This window comes from Notechis scutatus, chromosome 4, assembly GCF_049901735.1.
Source record: "Notechis scutatus isolate UNSWTSFEM ecotype Mainland chromosome 4, rNotScu1.2, whole genome shotgun sequence".
In the NCBI taxonomy this organism is placed as follows: domain Eukaryota; kingdom Metazoa; phylum Chordata; class Lepidosauria; order Squamata; family Elapidae; genus Notechis; species Notechis scutatus.
The window spans coordinates 68,132,267-68,158,050 of record NC_142012.1 but is presented as its reverse complement, the minus strand read 5'-3'; the positions used below and the strand labels follow the sequence as shown (position 1 = coordinate 68,158,050).

The window sequence follows — 25,784 nt, the reverse complement described above, 5'->3', positions numbered from 1 at the left end:
TGCTACATATCGCCAAAAGACTAATACTGCAGCATTAGAAAGATAGATGTATGGCTCTGTTCACTGAATAGATTGATGACCTGATATGAATGATAGTCATACAAATGTATTAGAAATGTGTGTGTGTGTGTGTGTGTGTGTGTGTGTGTGTATTTATTAAATTTATATTGCTGTTTATTTGCCCATGGTGACTGGAAGTGGCTTACAGAATGTAAAACTATATGTAAAATAACATAATAATAATAATAATAATAATAATAATAATAATAATAATAATAATAATAATAATAATAATAAAAACTAACAAAAAGAATCAAATAAATTAATGAAGTACAATAGAAAAAATTGGAAAATAAATAAAAATCCCACTCCAACTCCCACCCCCTGCCCTGACGACAGCAGATCACACTAGCCATTTGATGGGCTCCATCCCGCAATGCAGGCCTGCTCCCCAGGCCCGCTGGCAGAACCAGGTCATTCTGGAAGAGTATTCGAGAGGGGGCCATTCTAATCTCTGGGGGGATGATGTTCCAGAGAGAGGGAGCCACCAAGGAGAAGACCCTTCTTTTGGGTCCCACCAGGTATATCTCCCTCAGGGATGGGATCCGCAGCATTCCCTGCATCCCCGGTCTAATGGGTCAGGTAGATGTTGACTGGCAAGAGACGGTCCCTCAGATAAGCTGGTCCCAAGCCATGAAGGGATTTAAGGTGACAACCAGCACCTTGAATTGCACCTGGAAGCAATGCAGCTCCCGCAGGAGAGGTGAAACATGGGTCTTCACAAAGGATGTGGGTCTTCACCAACTCCAGCCCCAAAAAGCCTCAGGCACTGCTAGAGATGAGTAGGGACACAGCAAAGGGCATAACTAGTAGAGTACCAGGGTCCCTAGACATACAGCTGTTTGTATCATCAAGGCCATATTGGTGACCCCACCTCAGTCCCATGATGATGGATGAGTCTCAACCAGCCCCATCCAGCTTCATATAAATGTTGAACAGGAGTGGAGATATATATTCTCTCTCTCTCTCTCTCTCTCTCTCTCTCTCTCTCTCTCTCTCTCTCTCTCTCTCTCTCTCTCTCTCTCTCATGTGTGTGTGTGTGTAATATGAATAATATTTACATGAGATAAGAGGGAGGGAAGGAAGGAGGCACACACACATTTCCTAGACCATTCCACCCCAACCCCTGCACGATCCTCTGACTTATACTGCCCCCCATACACTTCCCCAAGCCTATCACCCCCTTCATGCCCCTTCTGACTTGCAAATCACCTCCCATGCACCCGCAGGTACCCTTCTTAACCTCCATTGCCCACCCATGGACTTGCAAGGTCTCTGGCATACACCCACCACTTTCTCCAACATATATTATATAACATTACATTATATATAAACTGAGCTCATACAACTACTGTGTAATCCAGAAACGTCTTGGCTTTAAGAAGGGTAGAGAGAAGATGGTCATGCCAGATCCAAAACATCTCTATTCACTTTGTATCAAAATAATACATATGACTAGTTCCCAATATTTACGTGAAACCAAATCACACTCATTGTTCTTGTACCAATGCCAATGCTAATAGTTAGCATCAGCAGATTGTCAAATTAACCCTACTAGTTATGCATGTAATCTTACATTTAATTTTTATACACTTATGGATTAGCATAGCTGTTTAGAGATCTCAGAAATATAAGTTTTTGAAGTGCCTGGATTAACAATGAATAGCTAATCAGGTATATTAATAGTATTCTTAATCTTCTGAGCTTAATATACTTCCTTTTGTGACACATAGTTTTTTTTTTCAATTTAGGGCTGCTGCAGTAAACAAAGCATTACATAATTCAGAACCATAAACTGATTTCTGGTTCATTCATCTATGGAGGAAAAGTTCTCCAACTTTTCTGATGTGTGAAGTTAACATTGGTTACTTGGACTTTTCTTTCAGACTCAAGCATGAGACACACCATATATCAACCCATGCCTCATTGGGTTAGTATGATGATAAAATAACCCTAACAGAAAAAGGTTACACTGTATATCTGGTCTAGAAAAATTCAGATGATGGCAGTAAATAGAGGATGAAAAATTTAAATTTTTTCTTTTCCTCTGTGTCTGGTTTTGCACCACAAATCTAGTAATGTAGTACAAACTAGAGATTCTTCCAACCATGTTATTCAGCCACCTACTGGGACATGTCCTTATGTCCTGCTAACCATGGCTTGAAGACTCCTCAATTACTGATTTAAGAGGAGATAGGGTCGTGATCAGCTTTTGTCTCAGCCACAGTTACCTTCTTTTTTGTGCGCTGTCCTGCAGACTTTTCAGTGCTAAAAAGATGTAGCAAATACGAAGCAGTGAATGTCTTCATTTCAATGGCTACTAGTCATTTTACAATCCATAACACAATCCTTTATTTTATTTTTATTTTATTTTATTTTATTTTATTTGGTTTGTCAATTGCTTACAACAGGGGTCCCCAACCACCGGGCCGCGGACCGGTACCAGTCCGTGGATCACTTTGCACCGGGCCGCAAAGAAAATAAAAATAAAATAAAAATAAAATAAAAATGGCGGCTTTCTTCGCCTTCGGTGAATGCTGCTGGGATCAGGGATCAAGGACACAAATGAAAGAAGGGGAGGGAGGAAGCAACCAAAGCCTGTCCTGCTCTCTGGCTCAGTGGCTTCGGTTTCCTCCCGCCTCGTTCCTCTCTCAGTCGCTCTCTCGCTCCTCCACCAGCCCAGGAAGAAACTGCTTCAAAGAAGCCGGCAGGGTGGCTTTTCCTGTCGGCGCAGCTCCCCGAAGCGCCCGTTCACCCCCACCCCACCGCCAATCAATCCAGGTTCAATCCAGTGCTCCGTTCTGCCTGCCTGCCTTCGTTTGTTTCGGAGCAGCTTCGGCTGAGAATAATACTATTCGCCTCTTTTACTCAGCCAAGCTGCTCCGAAACAAACGGGCAGGCAGGCAGGCAGAACTGAGCACTGGATTGAACCGCTGGCAGCGGGCGGGGGTGAACGGGCGCTGAGGAGCTGCGCCCGAAACCACCAGAAACGAAGGCAGGCAGGCAGAACGGAGCACTGGATTGAACCGTGGGCGGCGGGGTGGGGGTGAGCGGGCGCTTCGGGGGAGCTGCTCCGACAGGAAAAGCCACCCTGCAGGGTTCTTTGAAGCAGTTTCTTCCTGGGCTGGTGGAGGAGCGAGAGAGCGACTGGGAGAGGAACGAGGCAGACACCTGAGGGATGAGGCTGAGGGAGGGAGGGAGACACCTGAGGGATGGGGCTGAGGAAGGCAGGGCCGAGAGGCGGGGCTTCTCAGCCGTCCTGCAGGGACTATCTGTCGCTCAGGGTTGCAATGAGGAGGCATTGGCGCTCCTGAACTTGGTGGTTTTGCTGGCAGGCGTTTTATTACCCGACTAGGTAACAACATCAGATGTTACCTAGTCAGATAATGAAACGTCTGCAAGCAAACCACCAAACTCGACTCCCCGTCCTTGAAAAAGTGTTTCTGCGTGAAACTGGTCCCTGGCACAAAAAAGGTTGGGGACCACTGGCTTACAAGATAACAGTAAAAACATAGTTATGAATACATGGATACACATAAGAAAAATAGAAAAAAATAGAAATCCTAGGGTTAGCAAGCAGATGACAGATTTCACACAACGCACAACACAATGCGACCAGCTGGATGTACGTTGCGTACAAACTCACAAAGATCTTTAAACTATTTTACTATTTTTTAATTTTATTTTTTTAATCTTTTAAATCTTTAAAAATAGCACAGGATTTCTTCCTGCCGCTGTCTAGCGCTGCGTGCTCCTCTAACAAAGCCACATAACTATTCCGCCTTGGTATCCTAAACTTAATACTACTCCCTTTCACCAAGCAACACTACAGATCAGCTACTTTAAATATATATATATTCTTCTCTAGATGGATGGATGGATGGATGGATGGATGGATGGATGGATAGATAGATAGATAGATAGATAGATAGATAGATAGATGTATATATATATATATATATATATATATATATATATATATATATATAATTTATTTGATTTGATTTGCCAATTGTTTACAAGATAATAAGTATAAGTGTATACATAGTTGTGAATACATGAAATGGGTACATATAAGAAAAATAAAAGAAGAATAAGAGAAACAATAGGACAGGGACGGTAGGCACGTTGGTGCGCTTATGCACGCCCCTACAGACCTCTTAGGAAAGGGTGAGGTCAATAGTAGACAGTCTAAGGTTAAAGTTTTTGGGGTTTGGGGAAGAAACTACAGAGTCGGGTAGAGTATTCCAGACATTGACCACTCTATTGCTGAAGTCGTATTTCCTGCAATCAAGTTTGGTGCGGTTAACTTTGAGTTTGTATCTATTGTGTGCTCTTGTGTTGTTATGGTTGAAGCTGAAGTATTCATTGACAGGTAGGACATTGCAGTGTATGATTTTATATACCATGCTTAAATCAGACCGAAGACGGCGTAATTCAAGGTTTTCTAGTTCTAGAATATCAAGTCTGGTGGCATAAGGTATTCTACAATGATTAGAGAAGTGGAGAACTCTTCTTGTGAAATATTTCTGGACTTTCTCAATTGTGCTAATATCAGATACGTAATATGGGTTCCAGACTGATGAACTGTATTCGAGTATTGGTCTAGCAAATGTTTTGTATGCTCTGGTTAGTAGTGTGATATTACCAGAGAAAAAGCTACGTAGGATTAGGTTAACAACTCTTAATGCCTTTTTGGCTATGTAGTTGCAATGGGCTCTAGCACTTAGATCATTAGAGGTGAGTATTCCAAGGTCCTTTACAGAGCTTGGGTCATCAACAAGATCTTGACTATTCAGCTTGTATTTTATTTTCTGATTTTTTTTTGCCAATATGTAAGACAGAGCATTTATTTGTTGAGATTTGAAGTTGCCATTTGTTTGACCATTCAGATACATAGTCAAGATCTTTTTGTAAGGTAGCAGTATTGTCTGTGGTATTGAACAGCTTTACATCATCAGCGAAAAGAACGCAATTGCTCTTAATATGATCACAGAGGTCATTTATGTAGAGTATGAAGAGAGTTGGTCCTAGAACACTGCCTTGGGGGACACCACTATTGACAGGTACAGAATTTGATAGGACACTCCCAATTTTCACCATTTGTTGTCTGTTTGCCAGGAATGCTTCTATCCAGTTATTCAGTTGTCCAGAGATACCATAGGATTTTATTTTTAGGAGTAGTTTGTCGTGTACCACTGAATCAAAGGCTTTACAGAAGTCTATGTAGATTGCGTCTATTGCTTTGCCCTGGTCGAGTTGTGTCGTCCATATGTTTTTGCAGTGTAAGAGTTGCAGATTACAGGATAGTTTTTTCTGAAACCAAATTGTTTATTGGAGAGTAGGTTGTTTGTCTCTAAGTGGAGGATGATGGATTGGTTAATAATTGATTCCATGACTTTACAGGTGACGCAGCATAAGGAGATTGGTCTGTAATTTTCAACTAGGCTTGGGTCTCCCTTTTTGAAGATGGGGATGACTGTGGCTTGTGACCATAGGTTAGGCAAGGAGCTGGTCCTGAAAGATTTTTCAAAGATTATGCTTAGAGGTTTGGCTATGGCAGTGGATAGCTAATGTTAGTGTTTGGGGATTAACCCTAGCAGAGTATTGCAGCAGTAGTCAAGCCAGGCAGCCAAAACGAGAGTGGAAGGGTCCCAGAGTATACACACACTGAACACAAACACTGTTTGTAGTTTAAATAGTTTTTAATCCATTTAGAGTTTAAAGCATTGTCATTCAGTCCATTTGTCATTCACTATATTTCCATCCAGTAAGACTCACTATTACAGTCCAAGTTAAGAGTCCTTACAATATCTTTATCAGCCGATAAAGATATCTTCTCCTCCTCCGGTGTCTCTCTCCAGAGAAACAAACGCTGGATATTCAGCAAGGCGCTCAAACAGTAGAACAGTTGAATTCCGCGGTAAATCAGCAAACAGTAGCAGACAGGATCATCTCGGTCACAGGCACAGTACAAACAGTATTCACAGTTAGTCACAGTAAGCTTTCCAGCTTCTAATGCTTCCTTATATTGTAACTTCTAACCGCACCCTTAATCGGCTAATTGCCTGCAACATTGTGCTTAAAGTGATAAGCACTTAAACCATGATATCTAAGTTTTATATATTTATTCACCCAAACCATATTTGGTATCAATGTTATACCTAACAGCTTTTTTAAGAAGTAGGCACATATTCCATCAGGTCCAATAGATAGAGATGGTTTTAGATTGCGTAGTGCTTTTCAACATTGTCTTCTGTAAAATCGATATGTATTAGATCATTGTTGTTATCTGTGGTGCGGCTAGGAAATACTGGGCATGATCCATTGCTGTTTACAAATACTGAGCTGAAGAATGTGTTAAAGATGTTGGCTTTAGTGGTGCGTCGTTGCAGTCTTTACCATCAGGTCCTATCAAGGGTAGGATAGACCTTGAGTCTTTTAGTTTGTTGTTTACAAAATTGTAAAAAGCACGGGTGGAATTGGTGCTTAGAAGGTTTTCCTCTTGTTTAATGTGATAATTGATGCATTCGGTCTTTATCTGGTGGCATAAATTTTTGTATCGGCTTTTGAAATTGGCAACGTGACCAGATTTGTTTTTCCGCCAGAGTGATCTCTTTTTGGATTGAAGTTTCCTTATTGTTATGGGTAATCTGCTTTTTGTTTTGTTTTGGGAGTTGTTGTTGGTACATATAGTTTGATGACTCTTTTGACTTCAAGTAAAAATATGTTGTAATGGTCTTCAACAGTATTGCATCCAGTGAATAGAGATTGCCAATCAAGGGATGAGAGATCGTTGTCTATAAGATCATAGTTGCCTTTTTGAAGTTACAATTGGGGATTACATCATTGTGGTGATATTTGTGTGGGCGTATGTTGAGACAAAGTCAATCATATTGTGGTCACTGCTGGAAAAGGGTTCTTTAGTTTGTATTCCGTAAATTAAATTCAAACTATTGCAGAAGATGAGATCGAGGCAGTTGTTTAGTCTAGTGTTGTTGGTTACTAGTTGTTCCAGTCCCAGATTTGTAATAGCATTGTAGAAGGTTGTGTGTATGATTTCAGTTGTACATTCATTTAGGGTCTAGTCAATATGAGGTAGATTTAAATCACCAAGAAAGATAAAAGGGTATGGGCAGGATGCAGCCCATTAGTAATGTATTTAGCTTGTTTACATGTTCGATGTCATAATCAGGTGCTCTGTAACATAGTAAGAATCGAATTGTGATATTTAAGGATAGTTCACAGATGATGGTCTCAGGAAGAGCAAGCTCCTGGGTAACTTGGATATTTTTAGATGTAAGGACTTTTTATAGAAGATAGCAACACCACCTCCTCTCTCGAATTTCACGATCTGATCGGTAAACATGATAGTCCCTTACTGTGGTAATGGAGTCGGGGAGAGATGCATTGAGCCATGTTTCACAGACAAATATAATGTCGAATTTAGCCATATTTAGTAGGAGGAAAAATTCAGGTATTTTATTCACGAGGCTTCTTGCAAGTAGTTTGCATTTAAGGCCAGTAGTAGTTGGAATTGAGGTAGTTAGGGCGTGCATGCCTAGTCTTGGGTGATGGTGGATCTTGAGGTAGGGTTGTGGTTGAGGGTTAAAGCTGAGTTGCGGGTTGTGTGGCTTACTTTTGATACAGTCAGCATGGTAGTCAATGTACAGGTCCTTCTCTCCATTGTCTAGATGTTTTTGAGTTCAGTGTGTGTGTGTGTGTGTGTGTGTGTGTGTGTGTATATATATATATATATATATATATATATATATATATATATATATATATATATATATATATATATATATATATATATAGAGAGAGAGAGAGAGAGAGAGAGAGAGAGAGAGAGAGAGAGAAGAGATCTAAGAATATATATATTTAAAGTAGCTGATCTGTAGTGTTGCTTGGTGAAAGGGAGTAGTATTAAGTTTAGGATACCAAGGCGGAATAGTTATGTGGCTTTGTTAGAGGAGCACGCAGCGCTAGACAGCGGCAGGAAGAAATCTTGTGCTATTTTTAAAGATTAAAAAGATTAAAAAAATAAAAATAAAAAATAGTAAAATATTTTAAAGATTTTTGTGAGTTTGTACGTGCGTTGCGTACATCCAGCTGGTCGCATTTTAGCCCAGTGCGTCGTGTGAAATCTGTCATCTGCTTGCTAACCCTAGGATTTCTATTTTTTTTTCTATTTTTCTTATATGTATCCATGTATTCATAACTATGTTTTTACTTATACCTGTTATGTTGTAAGCAATTGACAAACCAAATAAAATAAAATAAAAATAAAATAAAGGATTGTGTTCTGGATTGTAAAATGACCAGTAGCCATATACATATTCATATATATATTCATATATGTATGAATATATATGTATTTCTACTCTAATCTCGCGGGATCCTAGCTTTAAGAATTGACGCGAGAGTTTAACTGTTTGGGTGCGTCCCTGTGAGGGTGGAAGTCTTTTGCGCGCCGGGTGCGCATTTACGCTTGGAATACAATCATTTGTAGGCAACGAGGCTCAGACAAAGAACTCGCTTTTTAAAAATACGCCGAGTTTCGCCGCCTGCCTGCTCCATTTGGGCTGCAAAATTTCCAAATGACCGCGAAATGGCAGCCCATCTTTTCAGGAAACCTTGAGCCACTTTCTGCTGCCACGCCGCGGTTGGCAGCTGGCCGAGGCATCATGTGAGCACCGGGCGGAGCTCCTGGTTTCTTACAGCTGTTGCCCCTTCAAATAATCAGGAAGCAAAGAGCCGGGAGGCTGTTTTGAAAATAACACCGGTGTACGAAAGGTAACATTTGCCTTTCTGTTAACCGCAAGCCAAGACTTGCATTGACGGGTGGGTGGTCTCTGCGGCTTCAGTTTTGTAAATTGGTCAAGCAAGCAAGAAGGGAACGGAAGCTCAAACAAGCAGAGACAATGGAAAGTCGATGGTGATATTATTATCCAAATACCAAAGCATTTTGACAGGCTGCTTGGTCCCAACCTTGTGGTTTCCAAATGTGCTGGAATGATATATTACACCATAGCTGTCCATAAAGCAAGCTGGCTAAGTATTCTGCAAGCTGCATTCTTGTGGGTTATAAGGTTGTAGGAAAGGTGGAATAAATCCACCCTGCATTCAGTCACTAAAGTAGTTTTTAACCTACTTGCTTCTTTCCAAAATAGGTGTCTAGACCCTGAAATTATAGTCCATTATCTGACATGGTTCAGTATTGGGCTGATTAGATGGCAGGAAAAAGAAGCCCGTGTACAATTAGTGTCAAATTCACATTAGATCCTCCCTTTTTTTTAAAAAAAAGGTTTTGAATAGCTTGACTACAGAACTAAACCATCTGCTAGGAATGCTTCTACTGATGATGTAAAATGAAAACACTATTGCTATGTTCGTAGTATAGTGTGCTTTTGAGTCTTGTTGGAAAACCCAACCCTCTTTCCTTGAAAATTTACTTACAGAGCTATGTTGAGGGTAGTTATGAAAACTCAAGAGTAAGACTCACAAGATTACTATGGTTGTTTTCCTGGAAATGTTTCATTAGCAGACTATGTAACATCTTTGGTGCACTAATGCCAAAACAAAAATCCATGTTACAGATATGACCTTAATTGATCCCAAAATTTTTGTTGCTAAAGCAAAACATTTGTTAAGTGAATTTTGCCCCATTTTATGACCTTTCTTGCCATAGTTGTTAAGTGAATCACTGCAGTTATTAAATTGGTAACATGGTTGTTAAGTGAATCTGGCTTTCCCAATGACTTTGCTTGTCAGAACGTCAACAAAAGGGGACTATACAACATGGGGACAAATATGAATCAATTGCCAAGCATCTGAATTTTGATCGTGTGACCATGGGGATACTGCAACAGGTGTAAGTGTGAACAACTGTCAGTCACTTTTTTTCAATGCCATTTTAACTTCGAACGGTCACTCAACAAATTGTTGTAAGTCAAAGACTATCTGTATCAAAAAAAAGCAGTTCAATTTACTGCTACAACTAAATAAGGCCGAAATGACCTGGCTGATAATCAAGATGTATTTTAACATACAGTAGGTATATCATGTGTTCCTGTTTATTGCCCATTGGTAGTCAGTCTGCCACATTGGGCACCATTTGAAGCTTCCAGATGATATTTAAGTGGTCACATTAAATCTCAACATATTAGTCAGATTAGGATGTTATCTTCAGTCAGGCCAATGTAGGAATGGTCAAAGCATCCGTACTAGATATGAGTCTTCTAGAATTTCAACAAAGATGTTGAGACTCTAGAAAAAGTGCAGAGAAGAACAATCAGGATGATTAGGGGACTGGAGGCTAAAACATACAAAGAACGGTTGCAGGAACTGGGCTTGGCTAGTCTAGTAAAGAGAAGGACCAGGGGAGAAATGATAGCAGTCTTCCAATATTTGAGGGGTTGCTACAGGGAGGAAGGGGTCAAGCTATTTTCTAAAGCACCCAAAGGTCAGACAAGGAATAATGGATGGAAACTGAACAAGGAGAGATTTAACCTGGAAATAAGGAGAAATTTTCTGACAGTGAGAACAATCAACCAATGGAATAGCTTGCCCTCGGAAGTTGTGGGAGCGCCATCGCTTGAGACGTTCAAGAAGAGATTGGACTGCCATTTGTCAGAATTGGTGTAGGGTCTCCCGCATGGGTGGGGGGTTGGAGTAGATCACCTACAAGGTCCCTTTCAACTCTGATTACCTGTTATCCTGCTGCTGCATCCTGGGGATGCACAGACAACTGAGGGTCAAGGAGTGTCTGACACTGTAGATCTACACTTTCAGAAAAGTGCATCTGTCTTCCAGAATGAGATGAACATCAACTCCAGACTCTGGTTTCCTATTTACCAGATTTTAATGTTTTGTTCTTAATGTTGATTGTTTTTAATGTTTTTATTGTTTTATGTTATGCTTTTATATTGTTGCAAGTTACCCAAAGTTGCTTGATGGTGAAATAGGTGCCGTATAAGTTTAATACATAAATAAAATATTTGTTTTGAATTACTGCTTTAATTTTACCTAAAAGCTAATTGTAAATCAGAATAAAGGGGACTATCATATTGTAATACTACCAGAAGGACTTTGTAAATTGTGTGATGTGTCATTTATTCCATGTGTTAGGAATTGAAAGTCACCTAACAGTTGGATTGGAAATATATAAACCAGGATAGACAATACTGTCTCTTTAAGGAAATGCAAAAATTGTAATTGGGTGTGGTTCTTCAAACGGCCATAAGATGGAGCCAGAAACCTAGGTTGTTAGTTCTGTTGTTAGTTGCTAGTTGTTCTGATGTTCGATGTTCTTGGTTCCTGCATTTTTCCCTATTGACTGTTGCTGATTGTCGTTCTTCTTGGATTGCTGTAAGACTATTTACTGAACTGTTTATGATACTGGACTTTGTTATTTGGATTACCCCAGGACTGAATACTGACTGCTTTAACCATGTATGACTTGGACTGCTTGTTGGACTTTGCTTAACTGTTTACTGGAAGTAAAACCTACATTTTACTATTCAGTGTATCTGTGTGCTGGTCGTGTGTTATTCAATACCACTCTCACTACATCTCCCTGTGTGCACTCATTCTCCTAACGGGGAATTACCTCAACATCATGGTTTTCTCTTTCTAGTGCTGCCTGAAGAAAGGGAATCCAGAGAAATCAACTCAGGCACTGAAAACAGGATGGAGAGCTGGCAAGAGATCCCCTACTCTGTCAGCAGTAATACAACAGATCTGACCATTGGCTTCATTTCCTCAGCAGTTGCTGTTGTCTTATTTGGATCCAACTTTGTACCGGTGAAGAAGTTTGACACTGGTGATGGTAAAACATTCATCTTAAAACAAAATTGTTGTTATCATGCTGTGTGCAAGTAGTTGGCCTTTCACTTAAAGAGTCCCTTTAAACAATTATAGCTGATATCTAGCTTCCACGAAAGGGCACATAAAAAATACTTCTAGGTGGGCTGAAACATTTAACAAACAGAGGTCCAAAGTTACTCTAAAAAATCGTATTTTAACAAAACATAAAGGAAACTTTATGAAATGTATCTTTGTAAGTATACAGCTCTTATTGTTTGTCTTTAATTTAAATAAAATGTATATGAGTAGCTGATATTTCTTGCATATTGTTGTCTAGTGCATAGGAACCAGATAAATGGTCTAGAACAGGGGTCGCCAACCTTTTGGACCTCAGGGACCACCAAACTCATAATTTTAAATCTCGGGGACCACTAATATGAATTTTGACTGACGGTGGCTTGCTGACGTTGGTGGGAGAGAGAGAGAGAGAAAGAAAGAGAGAGATCTGCTCTAACCTCTCTCTCTCTCTCTCTCTCTCTCTCTCTCTCTCTCTCTCTCTCACACACACACACACACACACACACACACACAGAGGCATTGCACACAGGTCTCCCCCACACCCTTTGCGCATGCAACAGATTTTGAGTGTTTAATATATAGCTTGATCAGATGACCTTTTGCTTCATTGGTTTTACTTCTTCACCTTACATTACTTTTCCTATATTCTTTTTGATCCCATTAGTTTATCTCTGCATATTCTCAGGGTATAGCTTCTCAGTTTACTGCCTCCTCTTCACCATTCTTTTTACTTTTTCCATTTTGAGGGATCTCTTTATCACCAAGACTTTAAAAAAAGTTTTTTTACTCACCCTTAAAGAGTGAAGCTGAACAGTAGCTAACATGCCCTTTTACTCGTTGCTGCAGTTTCATTTATAAACATTTCATGACTTCGCAGACGTTTAATCAGTATTAACTATGTTGGTAATTTATAATTTTTGTTCTCTTCTTTTATTCTAGGAATGTTCTTCCAGTGGATTCTTTGTGCTGCTATCTGGATTGTTTCTTTAATTGTTAACCTGATTCAGAACAGCCCTAAGTTTTGGCCTCTTGCTATGGTTGGGGGCTTTTTATGGGCTACAGGTAATATTGAAATTTTCCTTCTCGATCAAATTTATTAGAGAAAGATCTATCATAATTTGCATTTGATTTATAGGAATGCAGTAAAATATTGAAATTATCCTTCTCGATCAAATTTATTAGAGAAAGATCTATCATAATTTGCATTTGATTTATAGGAGTGCAGTAAAATATAAAATATAAAAAAACCTAAGCTTGACAACATATTGAGTTGTAATCTAGGTTATGACAAGCTGTGCGTTTATCTGTGAGACAATGAATCAACTGTTGTGTCATTCATGACACCCATATTTTTCCTCATTGATAACTTGTGATTTGCAATAGCAGCACTACAGTTGGACTCCTAAGGCACTTGTTTTAAAGGAGAACTAAAGATCCACTTTTTCATCTGGGGATTTGCAGGGATTTTAAATGATTTTAAATCTAAATGATTTTAATATTCTATGGAGGTTTATTTTGTTTTTAACGGTTTTATGTACTTGTCTTTATTAGAAATTGTTCTTAATCATTTAGTATGCCATTCTGAGCTTCTTCAGAAAGAATAATGCAGTAATGACATTAATATAGTAAGTTAGAAAAAGATTTTCATTAATTTTCTATATTAGAAAATAACAGGTTATATTTTAAAGATGTTTATATCAAACAAAACACTTAGATATGATCATATAATGGGCTCAGCCTAAAAACTCTGAGGGAAACATTTGATGTGTCCTGCCCACCTTTTCATCAAGTGGTAAGGGTCTCTGGGTATTTTAAAGTATGTGAGGAGAGATGCTTTATATAATTTTCTTGATTGTTCACTATCTTCCCTTACATGTAGGATTGGAATGTATAATATTTGTGAATTATGCTTCATTTCATTGTACTCAGTACAGTGCAAAGCTAATGAGCATAAGAAATAAAGCTACTGTGATCTCCAAAACCCTACAAATCCCTTCTGCATTTGAATATGAAAGAGTTACTCCTGTCCAATATTCATACAATTATCCATCAAACCATAATATGCATTAAAAGTGGTAATTAATGGTAATTATTGTAGATCATTATAATTATGCAAATATATAGATGTTACTACTTTTGTCTAATCAATGGGTTTCATTCTTCTGTGCAGGTAATGTAACAGTTGTTCCAATTGTTAAAACCATTGGGTTAGGCCTTGGCCTTTTAATCTGGGCTTCTTTTAACTTGCTTACTGGCTGGGCAAGTTCAAGGTAAACATGCTGCATACTTAACATTTACTCCAAACATGTATTTGTACCATTTAATCAAAGGTCAAAAATAAACTTCTTGGAGATTTTCTTCATTACATCAGGGATCTCCAACCCCTGGTCTGTGGACTGGCACCAGTCTGCGGCATGCCAGCAACTGGGCTGTGTAAACAGGCAAAGCCCTATCTGCGGTATGCAGGCAGCATGCAAAACCTCCCCTTCAGTCAAAACCTTCAGTCCGTAGAAAAACCTTTCTCCATGGAACCATTCCCTAGTACCCAAAAGGTTGGAGGCTGCTGATTTACATCATACGTGTTTGTAATGAATTGTACAAAATGATTACATTCTCTTGCTCACAATATTTGATTTAGAAATGTGTATTTGCTTCATTGGTGGCTTCAAGAAGTTACAGATCTTTTTGGAAGATTATTTCTCCTTTCTCCCCCTTAGATAAGTTCACCATAACATTAAGCATGTAGAAATGCTAATAAGCATTAAGCATTTAAGTGACAGTCTGTTAGAGGCAATTATGTTAGTACCTTAGAAGAATTTTAATTTTTTTTCAAATCTTCAGAATAGTATTAACCCTAAATAGTATACTTCAAGTGTTTAAAATATAATAGTTTAGATGTAGAAGGTGTCAGATTGCCTGCCTGCCTATCTATCTGCCTATCTGCCTATCTATCTATCTATCTATCTATCTATCTATCTATCTATCTATCTATCTATCTATCTACCTACCTACCTATCTATCACATTACAAACAATGAAATCATTAATTAGGGAAACACCATAACTTGACTACATTCCTGCTACATGAAGATATACAAATAAATCTCTCCAGCAGGCAACCATCAAGGATGAACAGTCTGTGGTCCTCTAAAAATTTCTGAATGGTATGTTCAACATCAGAAAGCATTTATTTGTATAACTGCATGTAGCAGGAATAATCAAGCTGCAGTTAATGGTGCACAGTGAGAACTAAAGTTCAACAACATTCAAGGAGTCAATGTTGCAATCTCTGATCTAATTTTTTAAACATTTTAAAACTCTTCTACAATACAAACATATAATTGCCTCTAAGGGACCGGCATTTATTAAGCGCTTAATGTCATCAAAAATGTAGAGCTTTAGCTTTTCATGAACTCACAGCACTTTCATTTAATGGTAGCAACGGTATCCAATTTAATGGTGGGAAGATTGGGATGAGAAGACCTATTAGCTATGTGGGAAGATTGGGATGAGAAGACCTAATATGTCAAAAGTCTATAACTTCTTTGAGCCGCCATAGAAGCAAATAAATATGGGATAAATTACATTCAAATATAACCAGTACGCTAATATTTAAAAATCTGATGTTCTGAGCAAGAGAATATAAATCCTCTTGCACAATTCATTACAAGCAGAGGTACAGACACACACACACATCTTTTTTTTCCCATTCTTTCCCTGTGCTAATTTCATTTCTATAGCTAAAAAGTCATTGTGAAACTTGGAGAAAATAATACATGTTTTTAATCTATCTTTCATAGATTTGGTTGGTTTGGAATTGACCCAGAAGAAGTCAGAAAACCAGTTTTGAATTATATCGGAGCAGCACTTTCAGTATTTAGGTTTTTGAAAACATTATCATTCTCTTAATGGTTATAGTAGTCTGATTTTAAAATATCTGTAAGCAATCATTCAAAATCAGGTGAATTTTATTTTTGTTACCTAAGCTACAATCTAAGCATGCTTTACTAGAAAGGATATTCCACTAGATTCCTGTATATGTTCCAAGAAAATAAATATTGGATTGTTTTAAAATTACTAATGTTCAGAAAACATCTAAATATGCTTTTCTTTAAACAGTAAAGAATAATATATCACAGCAAGTAAAGAGAAAAACACCAGTTAGTTCAAACATATACTCCTTATGTGGATGACTATTGATGTTCTCTCTTTGTAGCTGCATCATATTTCTTTTCATAAAAAGTGAAGTTGAAAACTCTTCACTATCTTCAGAAAGCAGTCCATTATTAAGAGAACAGGTATGTTTCTTTTTGTTATTATTGCAGTTTTCAAGATGATGGCTAAAAACTATCAAGTTTGTTTCAGCTACAGGATTGGCACAGATAGTATCCTTGACCTCAGAGATACTGTGGAGAAAGGATAAAAAAAATGTGTCTCAACATCAACTACTTTAAGATAAGTTGACCTCAGCTTCCAGGATTCCTCAATCAGCAAAGATTTTAAATGATGTAAAAGTACCATCACATGACACTGGGTATCACCCCAGTAAATGTATGCCTTTGTTGTGCAATAAATATTAATATGGAGTTTTTCCAACCACTTACTGTCCAAAGCTTTTTGATAAACCCTGTAAGGTGCAAACTTTCTTTTCCCTTGTAGGAATCTGTTTCAGACTGCTGATTTTCACTATTGTAGATCTATTCAAACAGGACTTTTTAAAAGTTAGATTACATATTTATCAAAGGCTATATGTGCATGAAGTGGGGACATGCCTAACAGCTGGCGTTATCTCTGAAAGCATCTGTTCTGTTGGCTTTTTGACAGGTGACTACCTTGTCCTCTAAATTCTGTTAAACAAGCTTCAAGAATATAGTGTTTCTTTCCAGAACTAAAAAAAAAAAAAGTTTGTAGAAAGCAGACAGCATTGAAAACTATCATAAACTAGTACTATATTAATTGATTAATTGAAATAAATATTAGCGTTAGTATCATAGCTTTTTTTATCCAAAATTTATATTATTTTCCTCTTTTTTTTTATATGTAACAATAATGATATGAAATAATCAATACTGAAAAATAGTAAGCGGCCCAATATCATCCCGGGAGCTTTACAGTTGAGTAGAGATTGGAACCATGATCTCTACAAATTTGTAAGGCATGAAGATGTTGCACTATGCTAGTTTTAGAACAGTCTTACTAGGAGAAGTGGCCAAAATTGAGAATAGCCAGTTCTGTGTTCTCGATATCATTTTGCTTGCAAGGATAACATTCTGCTACCTGCCAGTATAGTATGTTTTCATTGGATTCCCAGGCATAATAGGAACTCTAACACCATTTGTACAAGAGATGTGGAAGTCAGTACTCTAGTCCCAGGAATGGAAAGGATTGATAGTGCATATTAATTGTATTTATGTAATACCGTTACAGTTGGGCTGAATAACAGTGGCTGTGGATAGTTGAACAGTATCAGAAAAGGAAAAAGAGCTATCAAATTGTGTTTAGGCAGGGGTGGGATTCAAATTTTTTAACAACTGGTTCTGTGGGCGTGGCTTAGTTGGTGAGCATGGCTTGGTGGTCATGGCTTGGTGGTCATGTTATTGGCTGGGCGTGGCCAACTCAATAGCACTCACATCAAGGCACGCATCTCCTCGCCTGGCCCCTCATGACACTGGCGATGCTGCAACAGTCATAAGTGTGAAAAATGGTCATAAGTCACTTTTTTCAGTGCCATTGTAACTTTGAATGGTCACTCCACACAAGCAAAGTACCAGCAAAGGAGGGGGAAAAAAACTCCAGAGAAGTTCCTGAGACAGGAAGTCCGGTCCTGCCAAGAATGTAATAAGGGTTAATGGAGAGGCAGTTTCTGTAAGCAACACCAGAATGTTTCCTTCCTGCCTTCCTTACAGGATTAGGCCAGTAATTTCTTCTAACAACCGGTTCTCCGAACTGCTTAAAATGTTACCAACCAGTTCTGGCGAATAGGTGCGAACTGGTAGAATCCCACCCCTGTGTTTAGGGACACAACTAATAGCAATAGCGCTTAGACTTATATACCATTTCATGGTACTTTACAGCCATCTCTAAGCAGTTTACAGAGTCAAAATATTGCCTCCAGTAATCTGGATCTTCATTTTCCCAATCTTGAAACCTTGAGCTGGTCAGAATTGAACTCCTGGCAACGAGCAGAGTTAGTCTGCAATACTACATTCTAACCACTGTGCCCCACCCACAGCACTTACCTTGCATCTGTATAATGTAAGAGAATATGTGTTAATAAATTTTACCTCCAACTATTTTGGGAACAAGTTGGGGCAGTTCTTTCTTCCATTAATGTATAACCAACTTCTTATTATTTTTTACAAAAGGCATATTAACCGTTTAATTCAATTCATGTGTCCTTATATTTCATTTAGAAAGATGTGCATTGATTTGCAACTTGAAAAGTTACAAAAGAACGTATAATTTGCCTAATTATAATAAATGGTGATATAAAGTCTTTAAGAAGCAGGAGAATTTGCTGATCTGGATTTTCAAAACAAAAGTTTTCATTGTACCACTTAATTCACTTAGGTAGAGTTCTGTCCATCAGATGTAAACTGAATCCAAGTTTAAATGCATTCAAATCGTTTTGGAAATCTTAAAAAAAATAAATGTTTTTATTTTCATCAACAGTCTATCAACAGTTCTGAGTACAGAGTCGAAAACAGGAGGGATGTATCTTGGGTGGACAACCTTTCTCCATTGGGAAGAAGAATGGTGTAAGTTCAGGGCATCTTTCTATCCCATCTTATTCCCTCTCTTGCGTTTTGTGATAGCTGTTCGACAAAAATAATTGGTAAGCTCAACATTTGGTTGCAGTCCAGAACTTTTTGCTGTTTCCTCATAGATAATAATTTCTGAAAATCAGTAGCTGTTCTCCAACAGTGTTGTATTCATGGGCAATTAATGTTATGATTAAGCCAACTTAAAATATTTGTCTTTTTTTCCTGCCAGAGGCTGCTTTCTGGCTATGATCGCTGGGATATTCTATGGCTCCAGTTTTGTACCTGTGTTTTACATCAAGGACCACGGCAGAAGAAATGGGACTATATATACAGGAGCTAGTCAATTTGGTAAAAGCAAATGACTTCTTCTGAAAGTCATACTGTATATCCTAGAAGAGAACTGTGGCTGTTTATGGTATATAGAAGGCTGGGGGTGGGGGAGATTTTTTACATATGTTTCTTTTTATATTCGTCATGCTACTTGTTTCAGAGGTAGATTTCAGAGAACTTTTAGCAGATTTTTTTGTCCTAAAATCAATTGCTTACTTAGAAAAATAAATATATATTATTTGGTTTGATCCTAAATTTATTGTGTTACATTTAATATTCTGAAGGCCATAATATTTGCTGCTAGATGTTCTTTTTTTGCTTTACAATTTTCTGAAAAGTTTGTCATAATAGGAATAGGACATTATTTTTACTCTTAAGTCTTGTGACCCAGGGTACTTCTGGCTTTTATGGGTCTTCTATTTATATGGCTTAGTTTTGATACAGATATGAAAATGTTGATTAATTAGAACAAAAATCTCCCACTTAATAAACTGAATGATTGCAACATGAGACCTTGCCTAAATAATCAGATCATTGAATAACATTGGTGAACTTTTTGAACATATGTTTTAAATATATTGTATATCTTTTGATATTTATTTCAGATTTAGATTATGTATTTGCCCACTTCAGTGGTATCTTCCTTACAAGCACTGTCTACTTTCTGCTCTACTGTGCAGCAATGAAAAATAACCCCAAAGTTTATCCTGCAGCCATAATACCAGGTATAATTTTCAAGCAAATGCAAAGACCTTATTCAAATTTATAATTGGGTGGGATTCTACCAGTTCAGACCAGTTCTATAGAACCGGTTGTTATGATTCTGTGCAGTTCGGAGAACTGGCAAATCATGCTATGGACTGGCCCCTCCCCCCTCCTGTCAGATTTCTGCTTTCTAGCTAATCTAAATCGCTGTTGTACTGCTTTGCCTTCGCCCAGGAGGCTTCCCTGAGGCCCAGTCAGGGGTGGTATTCAGGGGATTGGGGGTGGGGGAGATGTGGCCTGAGAGCAGAGCTGAACCTTCTGTAGGACTGAAGCTTCTATTTTTCAGTGCAGACTCAGGCAGCAGATTGCAGAAAGATAGATCTCTGAGTGAATTTGTGATTCAGCAAGCAACTCAATCTGCTTTGCCTGATTTTGGGTAAAAGTTAAAGTTTATATATATATATATATATATATATATATATATATATATATATATTTATATGTGTGTGTGTGTGTGTGTGTGTGTACACATACATACACACACACACACACACACACACACACACACACATATATATATATATATATATATATATATAGGTTCTCGGATCTTATTGGTTTCTCCCGATTCAAAGTATCAGGCATTAGGAGTCCCACCGCCATCTCAGGCTGGGCTTTTAGTGCCGGTGCAAGCAGTACTGCTTGCACCGCACGAGCACCAGCCTGAAGATGGCGAGTAAACGCATACTTGAATCTTACGCGAGAAACCCGAATAACTAAAGATCCACATATATATATATATATATATACACACACACAAACATATATATATATATATATATTTGTTTTCTTAAGTTTTCGCGGTTGTTCAGGTATTTTCCCACGTCATTATAGTTGTGCTTTTAAAGTTGTAGCAACGTTTCGGCAGAATCTCATCTGCCATCATCAGGCTTCTGTATAGTGTTCGTCTGTGAGTCAGACTTTTACAGCCATTTCTGTTTTAAATTTAGTGCTAGCCTACTGCTGTGCCAGAATGGTTTTTTCTTCATCCTGATTGGTTGGGAGTCTTGGTCTGTGTTTATTGGTCTTGGAGTTTGCTGTGTTCTGCTTGATTGGTGTTTCTAATATCTTCTGTCTGTTTTGTGGCTTTTTTGTGTGTCTTGATTGGCTGGCAACATTATGTTCCTGTATTGGAGGCTTTTAGTGCAGCTTGGCTCCGGGTAAATGGACGGCTATCATTAGTTAGGAAGCAAGGTTTCATCTGGGTGCCTGGTTGGGGTGTGTTTGAGCTGGAGGTATCAGGGGGGATCTGTTTGTGCCCAGGTGTTTGCCTGGCTTGTGGTGTAGAGATTTTTTTGTTTGTGAGTGCAGGCTTCCAAATAATTGACAGTCTGGTGGAATCATCTCTTCTATTCATGCTTTCAGGTAATGCCACTCACAAACCCAAACTATGGTTTGGGTTATACCCAGTCACATGACCACCAAGTCACCCCCCCAGTTAGCAAGCCATACCCACCCAGTCACATGATCACCAAGCCACACCCACAAATTAGGCCATGCCCACAGAAATGGATGTTAAGAAATTTGAATTTGAATCCCACCCCTGTTTATAATCTATTTGGAATATGTATCTTGTCAGTAAGTACCTTTTAATGATGCCTCCTATTCTGGGCATGATTTTAGTGTCTTCTGAGATCAAATACCAATATTCTTAATTGAATATTAATTTAATGTAGTGTGTTAGTTCAGTGTTCATAAAGAAAAGATATAAAGTAAGTAGAAAAATAAATCCCTTTAGCTCAGTCTGCTGGAGTTAGACTTCAGAAATATTGATTCTTTGCTTGTTCTAATTTCAAACACTGGAAACAACAGAGAAAACAAGCAAAATTTTTATTTCACTTGATTGAATGAATTTCACTTGAATACAAGTTCATTTTAAGGATCAGAACTAAATCATGCATATAAATACATGAAAGCCACAATTCTGTACTATATTTTAAATATGGCCTCAAGATTCAATATAAGCTGCTTCTTTATCTTTGGAATTGCCCTCCAGCCTTACATAGCTTTTTTAGCTTAAATTCTGTGTATATAAATAATATCCTTTCTCCAGATAGCATTGATCTGACAGAGGATATTTGTGTGCACAGAGAAAGATCAGGATCTGCAGAAATATCTTCTTCCCTCCTACACATAATAAGGAAAAGAAATCAAAGAAGGAAATCCCAAAGATATTTGAAGAGCCATGACTCCATGTGTCGTTGAAGGGGCATGGCATGCTGGCAAAAATATTCAGGACCTCTCCAGGGTGTAATGCTATAGTAATCTTTTATTCTTTTCCTTGTCAGGGTTTATTTCTGGTACATTATGGGCAATAGCCAATTGCTGCTGGTTTATAGCAAACCATTATCTCAGCGCTGTTGTGAGCTTCCCAATAATCACTGCTGTAAGTATCAGAGAAATTCTTGGTTAATAAAAGGGAGAGAAGGACTGGCTGAGCATCTCTTTTATGGAAGTTTCATGCTGCTTTTAAGGACTCTTCTGTGCAATGCATTGCATGCTATGCTATTCCTTGGGAGAATATTACTTGATCTCAAATTTTAAACTGACTTTCATCTGGCTTTGCTTATGTAAATGGGTCTCTTTATGCAAAAAAGTTGGCTCCGATCTATGACAACCTAGCAGAACAGATCATTCCTATTTTTTTTCCTGGTTCTCCTATCTGACATTGCTATTCATAGATACTGTTCATCAAATTTGTTTTCTAGGGTCCTGGTTTTATAGCTGCAGTGTGGGGAGTGCTGGTGTTTAAAGAAATAAAGGTATGAAGAACAAATGAAAGCAATTTTGCCCTGCACACAGTACCTTCATCTTTTCCTATGATATTTAGTGTGGTTTTAATAAATGGGGACAGCAAATTAGATAATTGGGTTGCATGTCTGTCTATCACTTGAGACCTTTAAGAAGAGATTGGACTGCCATTTGTCAGAAATGGTGTAGGGTCTCCCACTTGGGCGGGGTGCTGGACTAGATGACCTATAAGTTCCCTTCCAACTCTTGATTATCTGTTATTTGTTATCTTCCATTTTGTCTAGAATGTTAGTACAGGTACTCCTCAACTTACGACCACAGTTGAGCTCAAAATTTATGTTGATAAGCGAGAGATTTGTTATTTTGAACATGACATGTAGGGAAAATTATGTTCATGTCTGAGAAATAATTGGATTAAGAGGTTTATGTTTAATCTCATTTCAGTGTAAATGAAATTCATTAAAATTTAATTTATGGCCTATTTCCACCCATTACTTTTAGAAGTGCACCTTCAGAAAGTTAAATGTGGCCCTAAAATGTGTATGCCATTTTTAAAAAGGAGGCAATAATAATCTTTCCACTAATAGAAGTAGAGAACCTGTCTATCTGGTGTTCACAGAACAATCTGTCACTGAATGTCCATAAAACCAAAGAACTGATTATGGACTTCAGGAAACATGGACAGAACCACGCCCCACTCATCATCAATGGAGAACGAGTGGAAATTGTCCCTACGATCAGATTTCTTGGCATCCATATTTCAGCTGATATCTCCTGGTCCCCTAATACCAAGGCCATAGTGAAGAAGGCTCAGCAGCAGATGCACTTCCTGCGGGTTCCCAGGAAGAACAATCTGGATAAGAAGCTGTTGCTGGCTTTCTATAAAGCCTCTGTGGAGAACACTCTGACATATTGTCTGGGTGTGTGGTACGCAGGCTCCACAGCTGAGGACAGGAAAACTGTACAGACGGTGATAAACACAGCTCAAAAGATCATTAGTTGCCCTCTGCCCTCCCTGGAAGACTTAGCCAGATCCCGCTGCCAAAGCAGAATCAAGGCCATCATAAAAGACCCCTCACACCCTGGCAATTATCTTTTTAACCTGCTGTCGTCTGGATGGTGTTTTAGGTCAATAAAATCCCACACCACTAGACTAACAAATAGTTTCTTTCCCTGGGCCATCCATACTGCAAATAAACACAAAGTCACTACCTTATTAAGATGTGAAAAGATGTGAAATCTCAATACCCCATTCAGATTTTCATTCAGACATATTACAATACAATCCATCTCTTGTGTATTATACTCGGCTAAGCGTTACAGTCAGTGTTGGATGTATATTTTGTGTATATTTGTAGATATTGTACTCTCAAATTGCAAATGGAGACGTGGGTACTTTATCTTTCTTATCTTCATTTTTAAGTGCTTTGGTTTTATTGTATTGTGAACAGTTGCTGGGGTGCATCCACAGTTTTGTTGTACTTGTACAATGATAATAAAGTTATTCTAATTCTAATTATCTTATAAAATGTATTCTAGTGCATATATATCTGTACCAGAAATTTATTAATTGTCAAACATGCTAATACTGTTTTCAATTTATAGAAAATAATGTTATTTCTCTTCTTGTTTCCCCTTTTCCATCCCATAATGCCTATGCAGGGACTAAAAAACTATCTGCTGCTCTTAATAGCATTCTGCATTATTTTGGCTGGATCCCTCTCTACGGCTTTTTCTAAAGTGTGAAGAAACACCTCTTGATCCAGCAGATGGCACCACTAGTTAATACATGTAAGACTTTCAAGATTGCGTCTGATCTTTGGAGGCATCACTTATGTCTTTGTTCTCACCATAAAAACAGAAACTTATGAGGAATATTTTCAATGAAGAATATTCATTGTGGTCTGTCTTCATTGCTTAAAATAAGAAACCCATTTTTAAAAAAAAAAAAAACCTTAAGTTTGGACAGTTAGATATCAAGCGTTTTTCAAAAGTTTTGATGCTGTAATATATTTTTTTTATCTTGTGGCTGTTACCTTGGTGGGAAGGGAAGGAAATATTTGAAAAATGAAAAGAAATAAAATATACTTACCCTCTACATTTCTTTTCCCATTCTTAGTTTCTTTCAGTACACAGATTTATATTGGAAAAATTGGAGGACCCCTCCTAAATTTTTCATTACTGGACTGGTCCTGAATTATTTGAGAGTTTTGTTTTTTTACAGGCTGACAGTAAATCCATAAACATCTAGCTATGTATGCTATATTGAGACTCACATTCAAGTGGCTTCCTAAAGTTAAGCAGGCCTATGCAATATCATCTGGGAATTCTTGTTTATAGTATTATAGATTTTTTTATATAAGAGGTGTAGAATATATGGATTAAAAAATAATTTCTTAGGCTATGTATAGTTGTGCAGAGAACTCACCATGGCTCTTTGACTGAAATATTTGATTGAAGTATAAGGGGATTGTAATTAGTTCTACAAGTATTGTACAGATTCAAAGGAAAAGAATGCAGGAGCAAATGGCATAGAATTAATGGGAACAAATCAGTAATGTGTAATGTAATAAAGTGGTAATGTGTGATTTTAATAAAGCAGCTCCATGGTCTCACAGGAGATTCCGCATCCCCATTTTGGTAAAATAGGACCAAAACTATAGATTTCCTCACCCTGGTGTAAGCAGATCTCTATGCAGGAAACCACAGATCAAAAGAGCTCAGAAAGAAAATAATCTTAATTAGAGCAATGTGATAATGAAACCAATTATCTAAAGGGTTGATACGCTTTTGAAACAGAAAGCACGTAGAAAGTACAGAGAAAATAGAGAATAGACTTTTAACAATTTGAATAGACTCACTTGTCTTATCAAAGCAGATGTAGCTTATACATATAAATACAAATTATAAACTTTAGTACAATTTAAGGTGCATAATCATATGTGCAGAGGAAACAATTTCAAATTATTGAACACTTATAATTTAAAAAATGAGTTTTACTCATTACAAAATGTTCCACATTTCTGCTTTTCATATGTTCTCTGGATCTTTTTTGTAAAGTATGTAGCTGCTGCAGTTGCTGTTTCTTTCCTTCTTCTTGATTAACTGTTCACGTAATAGTAACACTGAAGAAATATTAAGCAAGTCTTAAACCAGTGGTTTCAACATGTGGCCCTCCATATCACTTTTCCCAGTCTGCAACATCATCAGAGCTGGGGGCACTGTC

At 37.9% G+C, this 25,784-nt stretch overlaps 1 protein-coding gene across 1 annotated transcript; it reads left to right on the top strand.

Moving 5' to 3' along the window:
• Positions 1-8,497: 8,497 nt before the first annotated feature.
• TMEM144 (transmembrane protein 144) lies at positions 8,498-24,656 on the top strand. The gene is made up of 12 exons (XM_026675833.2): positions 8,498-8,859; positions 11,702-11,893; positions 12,889-13,011; positions 14,120-14,219; positions 15,749-15,829; positions 16,165-16,246; positions 18,621-18,706; positions 18,942-19,060; positions 19,648-19,767; positions 22,096-22,193; positions 22,516-22,569; positions 24,221-24,656. The coding sequence occupies exons 2-12, from the start codon at positions 11,755-11,757 to the stop codon at positions 24,302-24,304; spliced, it is 1,086 nt and encodes a 361-aa protein (XP_026531618.1). The 5' UTR covers positions 8,498-8,859; positions 11,702-11,754; the 3' UTR covers positions 24,305-24,656.
• Positions 24,657-25,784: the final 1,128 nt, after the last annotated feature.

Excerpts from the sequence above, each read along its gene's own strand:
- TMEM144 (XM_026675833.2), top strand. The coding sequence starts at position 11,755 with ATGGAGAGCTGGCAAGAGATCCCCTACTCTGTCAGCAGTAATACAACA. Across the intron at positions 11,894-12,888 it reads GAAGTTTGACACTGGTGATG|GAATGTTCTTCCAGTGGATT; the intron begins GTAAAACATTCA and ends CTTTTATTCTAG. Across the intron at positions 19,768-22,095 it reads TCCTGCAGCCATAATACCAG|GGTTTATTTCTGGTACATTA; the intron begins GTATAATTTTCA and ends TTTCCTTGTCAG.